General features: G+C 34.7%; 1 protein-coding gene across 1 annotated transcript; it reads left to right on the top strand.

The window, feature by feature from the left end:
- Window positions 1-8,888: 8,888 nt before the first annotated feature.
- LOC126765560 (uncharacterized) lies at window positions 8,889-10,256 on the top strand. The gene is made up of 3 exons (XM_050483170.1): window positions 8,889-9,041; window positions 9,115-9,690; window positions 9,780-10,256. The coding sequence occupies exons 1-3, from the start codon at window positions 8,931-8,933 to the stop codon at window positions 9,843-9,845; spliced, it is 753 nt and encodes a 250-aa protein (XP_050339127.1). The 5' UTR covers window positions 8,889-8,930; the 3' UTR covers window positions 9,846-10,256.
- The last annotated feature ends 2,648 nt before the right edge of the window (window positions 10,257-12,904 follow it).

Genomic DNA, 12,904 nt, shown 5'->3' with positions numbered 1-12,904 from the left:
AATGGTGCACTATCATCGTGTAAAATTCATGAATTGTTCTTCCAATTCCGACCGTTTTTGACGGATGTTTTCAAGCAAACGACTGAATACGGTAAAATAGATCTCCTTATTGGCGGTCTGTCCCTCCGGAACAAACTCACGAAAAAACAATGAGCATTACCCTGATTTTTGAGTGCCTTTGGCGTGATTTTTCGGTTTCGTCTCGTTTTTGCTCTCCATTCAGATGATTGTTGCCTTGTTTGCATGCCAAATTCATAAACTCATGTCTCATCGGCGGTTATAATGCCCTCTATGGATGTGGGATCGGAATTCGCAAGATCAAGTATGTCCAAAGAGACCTGTTTACAGTACTCTTTTTGAAAAAAATTCAGCTTTATCGTAACGAAGTTGAGAAGAACGCGTTTCATAGCCAAAATATCCAACAAAATCATTCTAACGGATTCTCTTACCATCTTTCTTACATTTACCTGACGATTTTCCAGCACAAAATTTCTTAAAATTTTTTGGAAATATAATTTACCAGGGGAATTTAATCACAATTTCCGGGTGCTTTTTTGTGACAATGTAGTAAAGTTGTATGTGAATCAGCCAAAAGTTAATCCTAAGTCAATCCCAAGTGGGGTTGGGATTCAATCTGGTAATCCGACATTTACAAAACAATTTTATAAACACTGTCGCCATAGGTAGGAATGGCATAGCTTTATGGGTATTTCCGTTATGAAAAATAGCCTTATTGAAATCTCGCCTGTTGTTCGAAGGCGCCCATAAACTTGTGGGAACTTACTGCGACAAGGAGAAAAGCATAATTGAGCAAATATATGTATATATGCCAGTATTTTTCTGGTAGAACTTTTGATAATTTGAAATTAAAATGAAGGAAGCTTAATTTTTGCTAAATGTTTTTTTAGTCAGAAATATTAAGTAATTGTAGATTTTTGGTCAAGATATGTATATTGTGTATTGTCATTGGTCTAACTTCATCATACTCTCATTTGTCAATTTGTTGTTAAGTTAATTAGAGGATAGATCTAAGAGACTAAGCAAAGCTTTCGGTTTAAGGTTCAAGAAAGTGCTTTCAAACTTGAATAAGCACTTCGGATTCTAAGCCGTTGGTAGAGATGAAAACAAATCAATCTTCGAAATTTTGGCTTTCGCCATATGTGCTATATTTGCAAAGTAATAATAAGTTGTCGTGCTAAGCTAGTGTGTGCCTAAGAAGGTGAAATATTTATTTATTGTCATATCAAATCAGCTTTTTTGTGCCAAAATAACGTGGTCATAAACAATTCCATATTTACTTTTCTCATGATTAAATAACTAATTGTCAACCGTCATTATCTATCGGTTTTGTGTTCTTTCTTTGCTCTTCAAAAAGTGTCATTTATTAGTACAGTACACTTATACTAAACTCTGGATATATACTATACCTATCATTCTCAAACATTCTTCAGTTTACGTCAGTTTTTCAGTCTTCTCATCATATTTGCATAAGTATGTACAAGTAGGTATGTATGTTACAATAATATAGCTACTTAATTTTTAACTTCTTAAACTGTTTACACAATAAACAATGATGAGCCATGACGCATTGATGACGCATTCAGAGTTCTGCAAAAAAAAATTGTTTAATATTTTGTAGATATTTCGTAGTTCTAGCATTAGATATGGCGCGTGGTCTACTGATACTGAAGAAATTGATTTGAGAATGACTAGTTTAATTTGTAATGCTAAAACATACATATATATACATATGTATATGTATATTAATATGTGTGTGTATATGTATTATAGACGATGAGTCCAAACAAGTACGAAACTGTCATCGATTTGAGTATTTGTTTAAGTAATTTATAAATCAATCAGACTTAAGAAGTATATTAAGTTTTTAGCATTTCAAGAACAACGGTTGTCATGACGTTCCATATTCAATGACATTATTTTCGAATGCTAATAGAATATTTTGATATGAATATTACCACTGTTATTCTCCAGATAATATTTAAAAATGCACTATCATCTTGCTAAGTTAGAGATTTTTTTATTAGCGAGGGATAATGTTGAACAGTAAATAATTATGATATATGATTTAATTTGTTATACTCTCGCAACAAAGTTGCTAAGGAGAGTATTATAGTTTTGTTCACATAACGGTTGTTTGTAAGTCCTAAAACTAAAAGAGTCAGATATAGGGTTATATATACCAAAGTGATCAGGGTGACGAGTAGAGTTGAAATCCGGATGTCTGTCTGTCCGTCCGTTTATTCCCGTGCAAGCTGTAACTTGAGTAAAGATTGAGATATCATGATGAAACTTGGTACACGTATTTCTTGGCTCCATAAAGGTTAAGTTCGAAGATGGGCAAAATCGGCCCACTGCCACGCCCACAAAATGGCGGAAACCGAAAACCTATAAAGTGTCATAACTAAGCCATAAATAAAGATATTAAAGTGAAATTTGGCACAAAGGATCGCATCAGGGAGGGGCATATTTGGAAGTAATTTCTTTGGAAAAGTGGGCGTGGCCCCGCCCCCTACTAAGTTTTTTATACATATCTCAGAAACTACTATAGCTATGTCAACCAAACTCTATAAAGTCGTTTCCTTCAGGCATTTCCATATACAGTTCAAAAATAGAATAAATCGGATAATAACCACGCCCACCTCCCATACAAAGGTTATGTTGAAAATCACTAAAAGTGCGTTAACCGACTAACAAAAAACGTCAGAAAACCAAATTTTACGGAAAAAATGGCAGAAGAAAGCTGCACCCAGGCTTTTTTTAAAAATTGAAAATGGGCGTGGCGCCGCCCACTTATGGACCAAAAACCATATCTCAGGAACTACTCAACCGATTTCAATGAAATTCGGTACATTATATTTTCTTAACACCCTGATGACATGTAGGAAATATGGGTGAAATCGGTTCACAACCACGCCTTCTTCCAATATAACGCTATTTTGAATTCCATCTGATGCCTTCTCTGTATAATATATACATTAGGAGATGAAAATACAATTCAATGCTCAAAGTACACAAATTGATCTAATCTAATTAATTTTACAGCAAAATAAAAAAATATGTAAATTATTATCACTTTATCATGCGAGAGTATAAAATGTTCGGTGACACCCGAACTTAGCCCTTCCTTACTTGTTTTTATAAAATTTTAGCTACGTAAATGACTTGTCATTCCAGAAGGGAGTTTTCATAGTAAGATAACGCGCTGCGGAAGATCGATCAACAAGACATCCGTTCAAAAAACAATCTGACACTAATAAAATGCAAAAAGAACGAGTTTCTGTTCCAATATTTGACAGTGGATGAACTTTGAAACGTTTTTCCCGCAAAAAGTATTTTCAAGCGCACAAAAACAAAATAGTTGACCGATAAAGTTCCTGCCAGTATTTTTTTTTCGATCACCGAAGATTATGAAATTATCAATTAACATTATATATATATAACGTCTTCTTTCATTTCATCCCTCTTTTACCAGATTCAAAAAACGGCTAGTAAAGGGCAAATAATTCTTTAAAGCAGAAAAATTGCAGTAGGATGAAACCCATCTATAACTTTTGCAGACCGACTTTTTTCACATAACCTCAAAATTAATGTGAAAATTCACATAAAACTATTTTCGATTTGGGAAATCTTCATCTTGTAGGAAAAATTATTTTCTTTCATGAAATTTGGTGCAAACTTACCTTCTTATGTCGCAAACACTTTTAGGAGTTTCAGTCTCATAAAGTTATAAGATATAACTATGACAAGTTGTGAGCCCCTTAATCATATTTTTCAAACAAAAAATCTCAAAACACAATATCAGATTTATAGAAATGATAATGATGAAATGATGAATTTGATTGTTGAAATCTTTTTCTCCTGATGGTATTAAAAATATATACATTACTTTGGCAGATATGCCCAAAAAACTCAAAAACCCGGTTAAAATTACGTTTTTTATTACTTCTTCCTATTATGTCGTAGTAGCAGCAGTTATTTCGGACGACATTTAAAATAAATACGTTACTCTAAAAGATGATCATATCAAAGAATAGAACCATATTTGGGAAATGATGCATTATAAGCCGACATATAGTCTGACTATATTTCTGTAAAGTGATTTCAGAACTAACTGAATCATATTTTCTATTAATCTGAGAACACAGAAGAACATGAGATGTGTTCAAAGATGTCTTAAGACTTTGTGTCTTCAAAATTAAAAAAAAAATTTAGAAACAAAATTTTTAATTGACTTCTTGGGAAAATAGGGTATATTTGTTATTAAAATACTTACGCTAATTGTAAATTTTATATACAATAAATATATCCTCGAATTTTTGCTTTTTTTGGAAGATTCGTTTTTCTTATTCAAAATAGTTCCTTCAAAAGTGAAACACTAATTATAGTGACCCTCCAACTTTTCGATACCACTTCTGCAGATACGACGAATAAAGCTCATTTTCGGCGACTACCTCTTCGACGAAAATATCTTTGCATCAAACATTCTTTTGAGATCTGAGGACACGAAATAGTCGTTGGGGCCAGATCTGGAAAATACGGTAAATGCGCATGCAATTCGAAGCCCAATTAATGGTTTTGTGGCATCGTTTGCACTGACTTGGTAAAATAACTCTTAATTTTTCTTTTGGATGATTTTAATATGTAATAGTCGCTGTTGATGGTCCTTTCTTTTTCAAGGTAGTCAATGCAAATTCCATGCGCATTCCAAAAACAGACGCCAAAACCTTCTTGCCAGCCGACTATTGCGTTTTTCCACGCTGTGGAGAGGGTCAATCGTATGCCGTACACGCGAATATCGAACTCGCCATTGTTTTTGGTCGAAAGCATATAGCTCTCTTGTAACCAAACATTTGAGAATAATACGTAGGTTGCTATATATATTTCTGGCCTAATAATGTAAATAGGCATATTTATCACCGAAAATGGTTTCTTTTTAATTTTTTTTTGTTTTTTTTTTATTTTTTTTATTATATTTTTTTTTTGTCGATTGTTGTTTTGTTTCGGGCTCATACGCATAGATCTATGATTCGGCACATAAAACAATTCACGATTAAATGACAAAACGTTCTGAGTGATGTTATGCTAAAAAATGTCAAACTTTCCAATGGAAATGTCAGATTGCACCTGGCAACACTTAGTGTTGCCCTAGGCCAGAATATATACATATAGCAGCCCTCGTATGAAGTACACGTTCAGTTGATATATTTAGAGTGCTTGTTGTCTTCACATAACAATTATCCAAAATTATTTTGTGGACTTTTGTGATGTTTTCGTCGGTAACAATCTTTATTAGGCGTCTATTGCGTTCACCGTCTTCGATGCTACTTTTACCACGTTTAAACTTATCATATCAATCCTTGATTGTTGTGTTCGCTGGGGCATCCATTTCTTTACCAATATCAAAAGTTGCTAATTCTCGCAGTAATAATACGACAGCTACCAAATTTATATCGGGTGATTTTTTAAGAGCTTGATAACTTTTTTTTTAAAAAAAAAACGCATAAAATTTGCAAAATCTCATCGGTTCTTTATTTGAAACGTTAGATTGGTTCATGACATTTACTTTTTGAAGATAATTTCATTTAAATGTTGAAATACGTCTTATGTGGTCCATTCGGAAAACACTGTCAATTTTGGGCAACTGAATAGCCCGAATTTCTTCGTAAATGTTGTCTTCCAAAGCTGGAATAGTTGCTGGCTTATTTCTGTAGACTTTAGACTTGACGTAGCCCCACAAAAAATAGTCAGTTAAATCGATATCTTTAGAGTGCTTACGTTGTCTTCAGATAACAATTATCCCTCAAAATGGCCATATTTTGTGGATCTTTTGTGATGTTTTCGTCCATTTTTGGTAACAAAAAGTTTATTAGGCGTCTATTGCGTTCACCGTCTTCGATGCTACTTTTACCACGTTTAAACTTATCATATCAATCCTTGATTGTTGTGTTCGCTGTCGAAATAAGCATCCATTTCTTTACCAATATCAAAAGTTGCTAATTCTCGCAGTAATAATTTCAAATAAAGAACCGATGAATCGACAGCTATCAAATTTATATAAGCGACTTTTGAAGGTTAAATCTTTGAAAAAATAAATTAAAACTCTTCTATATATATATAGAAAAAGTAATTACGGTAACTGATGAGCAACTCCTATTAAAAGTCCTTTGATGGATTATTTCTTGATATTCTCATTATTATTCGAAAAGTGCTCAAATCTGGTAGACCTTAACTACTGGAGCGCTTTGCTAACCTCGTATGGCACAATGTTTTTTTCTGACTTATAAAATTTTTAACTAAAAAATAAATTAAAGCACGCTTATTTTGGTTTTGTCAAAAGTGTGCGTTTTTTGGCAAACTTTGCATCGTAATTTCCGTAAATCCCGCAGTCAGACATTGCCGTTGTTTACAGCTTATTAGTCAACAAATTCTCGTTTTAACAAAACAAAAAAAAAAAAACAATTTCTACTACAATTTAATTTCTTTTCAGTGTTTTTGTGTTTTGTTTAATCGCTTCTCTAGGCTGAGATTAATTTGTGCACATACATATGTATGTATGTTTGTATGTACGCATATGTAGATATGTATTTCCATATGTGTATTTATTTAGTAAAAAAGTGCAACAATCGATGGGAAGTACGAAAAAATTAGCAAAACAAAAGTTTATTTATTTGTTTTGTTTTAGTTCTCTGATTTGCTTGACTTTGAGTTGCCAATTGCATGATTAGTAGTTAGTATATGATAGATTTTTTAAAGAACTTTTTGTGAGGCAAACAATTTTTGTTTTTTCTTTGAATTCTGTCGATATCGCAAATAACTTGTTTGACATTCATCAACGTGAATTATTACTAATTAAAGCTTCGCTCGCTGTTATACAAGTATACCCTGAATACTGTATATTATCTTTGCCACGGAGTTTGTAACATCTAAGGAAACGTCGGAGATAACCAAAGTGTATATATTTCTTCTTTACTGGCGTAGACACCGCTACGCGGTTATATAAGAAATTGTATAAGAATTGCGCCTGTGAAAGGTATTATAGCTTTGTCGCAAGCAAATTTAACAATTTTTCTTGTTTTTTGGTTTGTTTACAGTTTTGGTGGCTATTTAAAGTTTACTTGCCATATTTTTTAGTTTGACGTGATCTGTTTGCAGATCAGTCATGGCTGATGGCAATTTCACTCAATTAATATAATAAATGTTAAATAAACTCGCTAAAGAAGAGATATTGAGCTGGTTATAGAGTCGCTGAATGCGGCTGCTGCTAATGGGTTGGCCTGGTATCCGAGAATTTTTACTGAAATTACAATATAAAGAAGAATGTATGAGTATACAAGTAGACTCAAGTATATATAAAGTATAAATTGCACTCTTTAAAAACTGACCTCAACTCAGGGTATTGGTATTTTTCACCAGACGTTAGATATAACTATATGTGGCGCTTTTTGAACTGGCATCAAAGGATAGTGCATTAAGTGAGATAATAATAATAACTGTAAGCCAAGGAACAGATCGCCGACTTTTCGTGGAGGTTGTTTATGAGAACTCTTTATTATAACGGGTGAGCCAAGTAAAGGTACTTTTTACAATGGCCTTTTTGGCATATCACGGTTGAGTCGTGTCAAGGTGTCTTGTTCCTTTTGTTCAATATTGTTTGGCATTTCGTCATGGAATGACTTATGCCTGAACAAAGTTTACAAATGGGTCAACTTTATTGCGAAAATTCACATTCTTCAAAGAATATTTTTCGCGCGCTGCGCTCACCTTATGCTCAACATAAACGGCCTACTGAGCTTACTATTCGCAACACCATCACTCATCTTGAGACTCAGCATTTATTAGTGGATAATATTCGACCGAATGGACCACGTCCACCACGCATTGAAGAAAATGTAGCAGCCGTAGCTGAGAGTGCACACGAAGATCATGGAGAGTCGATTCGGCGCCGTTCACAGCAACTCGGACTGACGTACGGAACGACTTGGCAAATTTTACGTTGAGATCTTAAATTAAAAGCGTACAAAATATAGCTAGTGCAAGAACTGAAGCCGTTCGACCTTCCAAGACGACATCGCTTTGTTCTACGAGCTCTTGAAGAGTTTCAAGAAGATCCGACGTTTTCGGCTGAAATTTAGTTCAGCGATGAGGCCCATTAAAGAACTACCTTTTCATTCAGAAAAAAAACAACGATTTCGTGTGGTTTGTGGGCCGGTGGAATCAACCGTCAATGGCGATCGTTATCGAGCCATGATAACCGACTACTTAGTGTCTGAAATTGTAGCCTCAAATTGCACTCAAAGAATGAACAGTCTGAGACATAGCCGCGGCCAACATTTAAAAGAAATAATCTTCAAAAAATAAATACCGAAGATTGTTCTTTCGTATGATAAAAACATTTCCGACTAAATTTGATTTCTGTTTTTTCTTTAAAAAAGTAAGGAATCTCGAAAGAATCACCCATTAAAATCATATTTTAACTATTCACTATATCTTAAAAAAAATCATAATTTTGATGACTTCAACATATCAAAGCCTTGTTCCGATTTTTAAGTACCTTTTAGAAGAATTGTAATTAAATATGGTATCGAAATTAGTGCGAAAGTAAAGCAAACTATGTCGGTAAAACAGTTTTGGAGTTCGAACACATAACATATGTACATATATGTGCCACTTGAGAACTCTTAAATATTTGAGTCAGAAAATTTGTTGTCTTTGTTCTCCTTCATGTTATATGACAATGTTGACATATGTTCTTCGGTTCTCGCTACTCAAGTCAAATCTTTCAAGTTTATTCCAGAGCCAGTTGAAAGTCATGCGGCAACCCTGGCAGCAGTTTCAGCTAAGCGCTTCGATAACTTAAGCGGAGCGGCTGCTTTGTGCATCAGTTGAATGCCGGCTTTACAACAGTAAACATGTTTAATACGAGTGATTCTGTAAAATTTCTTTTCTTTGTTTTTTTGTGCTTGGCGATTTGTGATAACACCTTGGGAGCGCAAAGGAAATGCGCCGAATACAATGAATATGTAAGTGGAAATTCACACTATTTGATCTTTGAAAAGCATCTACAAAAATAATTACTTATAAATTTTATTCTAGTGTCAAGAGCATTGGGAATGCTGTTCAAATACTTGTTTAACCTACTCGTACCGTTGCATTGGCAAGCGGCGCCCCGGTCCACTTTACGAGCGTCCCAGCATGACATTCGAGGAATTGCTAGAAAGTTTAGCTGAGGTCAACATGGTGCATGAGAACGCGCTCACGCAATCGCAAAGCGGCAGTGGCATTGCAGGAAAATCTAAGCTAACATTGAAAAATTTGCTCAACGCCAGGCGTGAGTGGGGCGTTGAAACGGTGGAGCCAGTTTTGCAAGAACGTTTCGCGGCGGTGCAAACGCGCAGCGGCGATGCAGACACTCCAAATGGGCCAGATTTCATATTCTTTGTTTTACAACCGCAAGATGCGCCGCGAAACCCGAAGCCGAAGCAGTTGGAACAGCAAACAGAAACGGACCAAGACGCACCAAAAGAATCTCCATTAACTGAGGCTGCGCCAAAAGAATCTGTATCAACTGAGGCTGCGCCAAATGTGAAAGCAGAAGATGAGAAAGCTGCTACAGCTGATGGTGAGCCGCTAAAAACAACAACGAGTCAGTGTAAAGCAATTGGCGAGAAGGTAAGACAAGACCAGTTTACATGTCAACACACCCACGAACATATACTAATTGTGGCCTTATCGTTGTTTTACTTTGTTCTTACTTTCAGTGTTATCGCCACGAAGAGTGCTGCACCCAACGCTGCCATGGTTTCTTACACCAGTGCGTTACATAGGGCCCTCTTGCAGCGCGGCCAAGTATCATATGCCCATTTTTATTTATTTTAAGAAACGATTAGCCTTTTATGGCGTCGTAAAAGTTTTTAGTATGAATATGCAAAATATCAATTAACTATTATTACTGTTGAACAACTGAGTGACAGCAGCGCAATTTACAAATTTTGGGTTTTTCTCATTTACACTCTCGTCACTCTCGAAAATATTACTTGGCAGAGACACGACGATCCAATTAACCAATTATTTTATACTCTCGCAACATGTAACGGTTGCTGGTAATACTTAGAATAAATTGAGATACATACATATAAAGAGTTGCAGTTTGTCAATTAAAATAAATGAACAACTGCATGATTTAGTTTTAGGCTTAGTTTTTAAGACCAGAAATAAAATTCTCGTTTTCCAAAATACTATAATGAATATTATTCAAGTCCATTTAAGGTACAAAAATTTCAAAAGTCAAAAATATATAAAGCAAGAAAAAACACGTTTTTACAGCATAAAAGAGTTTAAAAAATCTATGGGTCTAATCATTGAATCCTTTTCGATCATAAAATTTGCCGGTTCGATCGGCAGAACTTACGTTGAACTCATTGAAACCGTATCGAAAACAAATTATTCGAACAAGCAACATACACTAACGCAGATACTGATGTATCCTGTGCACACCCTGTTTTTTGCATCAATATTGATAAAGAGGTTACTTATGGCAAAGCAGGTTATCGACGGTATCAATAATCGCATAATTATTTTCAATTGAAAATTCTTTTCGCATCGAGTTCGATATCGCGCATATATTATAAGAACTTTGAAAATGGATGAAAACTACTAAAAGTCCGATAAATTAATAACTACAAGGTCTGTCGCAAAAGAAACAGAACTTTTTAAATATAACTGTTTCTGGTGGCGCCACCTATTGGTGGGTATATGAAATAAAAAGTTTGATCTCTTGTTGATATTTCGTAAAAATTTTAAGACAATTGGATAACTACAATCGATGTTATCGATCAAAAAGTGACAGCAGCTTTTGGTCATCGGTCATAAAATGCATTTTGAACAAAGAGCAAATATTAAATTTTGTTTTAAACTTGGGAAAACGTTTACTGAAACATTTCAAATGATGAAAAAAGTTTATGGTGATCAGTGCCTATCCCGTAGTAATGTGCATGAGTGGTTTAAACGATTCCGATCAGAAGTCGGTCGTCTTCAGAAGTCAAAAATAAAGACAATGCTGATTTGTTTTTACGATCCCGAGAGTATTGTACACCGAGAGTTTATCCCACCTAGCCAAACGATTAATGCTGTGTTTTACCTTGGTGTTATGAAGCTTCTTTTGTTACGCATTCGTCGTGCTCGACCACAATACCGTGAGGCAGGGTTCTGGCGCTTGTTGCACGATAACGCGCCGTGTCATCGGTCGACGCTTGTCACTCATTTTTTGACAAAAAACTCCATATTAACTATTGATTTTTGCCTATTCGGAAAACTTCATTTGCCTATGAAAGGACACTGGTTTCAGGACATTTCAGCTATCCAAAAGGCGACGACCGATATTCTCAAGAGCATTCCGAAAAATGACCTTAAACACTCATTTGAAATGCCAATTGACCGGGCTAAACGCTGTATAGAAGCACAAGGAAACTACTTTGAATAAAAAAATATAACTTTTGAAAAGTATTAATTTTTTTTTTTTTTTTGTTAACAGTCCTGTTTCTTTCGCGACGGACCCTGTATATACGACAGAAACATCAAATTATACCTCCGAGATGGTATAAGGGGACTTTAATAAAGCCGAGAACCCACGTGACATTCGTCTGAAATTGGCGAAATCGGGCTACAGCCATGCCTATGGGAAATATATGACTTTTTTAAATTCCATTTGAAACTTTCAGTTTCCAGTATGCAAATCAGGAATATTAAATAAAAACGGGATAAAAGTTTGCACAAATAGTGCCACTCGCGTGTGCCAGCTTATGAATAAAAATTCCCCAAATCGAACCTAAACTGTTCAAGCCCCTAGGAACGGAATATGTAAACGCAGTGCTTATAGTTGACTTTTTACCGAAAATATCGATCAATGTGTGAGATATACTACTGTAGTATAATTGAAATTTAGAGAGAATTACTTTCTGATAGTAGAATGTCTGTTGACTCGGGTCAATACTTCCCTTAGCCCTCATATACCTAATATAAAGATTTTCGAACTTCCGGGTGACTGTATAACGCATTCATCAGCTAATATGTGAGTTGCCTTAATAAAATTGAGAGAGCGTATTTTTCTTATAACGGTGCATTTTAAGCTTAGAATGAATAAAATCTTGTTTCAGTTGTTCTAATTGTAAACATAATTTTTATGAATGAATGCTTTAATGTTCCAGGTCGGTTTCAAAGAACTTTAGCGTTTGCCCATAAGCTCCGATCAAATCATTTAAAATATATGTTCAAACAAACTTCGACTTAATCTCCTGTGACTGTTCGGGTTTCGGTTTATTTTACAATTTTTGAAAGTTGGACGCGATACCGCCCTGCAATTTCTAATAAATCATTAGAGTTCAGTTTAGCCTATATTTTGTAGGGCACTTTTTATGTAGCGAAACTGAGAAAAAAAGTGGTAATAGCCACAGTGATCACTCAAATAATAGTCGTAATGCAAATTCTCTAACAAATGACAAATGTTTTTAGAATAACAACTAAATATTGAGCCCAATTAGGTTTGGTTCATAAATTTATAGAAGTCGAACACAGCCATGCTTACTTTCCACAGAATGTCAATCTAATCCCATCAGTTCTTTCAAACTCATTCTCATCAAAAAATGTAATACTCGTACCGTTAAAACTTCAATTTAAATTTATGCAATTCAGCATTATTCAGGAAGTAAGTCAGATTTATTAACAAATACCGAATTACTTCTTAAGAATTAGCACATGGCGAATAAACAAAATAAAATAAAATTTCAAGTGGACACCAAGTAAGATACGTATAAGTAGTTGAAGAAGTGAGAAATTTCGCAAGTTTGTTGATAAACAAAAAATCTGGAAAATGTGTCAGAGCGATAAA

Source organism: Bactrocera neohumeralis, chromosome 2 (assembly GCF_024586455.1).
Source record: "Bactrocera neohumeralis isolate Rockhampton chromosome 2, APGP_CSIRO_Bneo_wtdbg2-racon-allhic-juicebox.fasta_v2, whole genome shotgun sequence".
NCBI classification, from domain to species: domain Eukaryota; kingdom Metazoa; phylum Arthropoda; class Insecta; order Diptera; family Tephritidae; genus Bactrocera; species Bactrocera neohumeralis.
The sequence above is the reverse complement of the archived record's forward strand: the minus strand, read 5'-3'. Positions and strand labels throughout refer to the sequence as shown.

Excerpts from the sequence above, each read along its gene's own strand:
- LOC126765560 (XM_050483170.1), top strand. The coding sequence starts at position 8,931 with ATGTTTAATACGAGTGATTCTGTAAAATTTCTTTTCTTTGTTTTTTTG. Across the intron at positions 9,042-9,114 it reads GCGCCGAATACAATGAATAT|TGTCAAGAGCATTGGGAATG; the intron begins GTAAGTGGAAAT and ends ATTTTATTCTAG. Across the intron at positions 9,691-9,779 it reads GTAAAGCAATTGGCGAGAAG|TGTTATCGCCACGAAGAGTG; the intron begins GTAAGACAAGAC and ends TCTTACTTTCAG.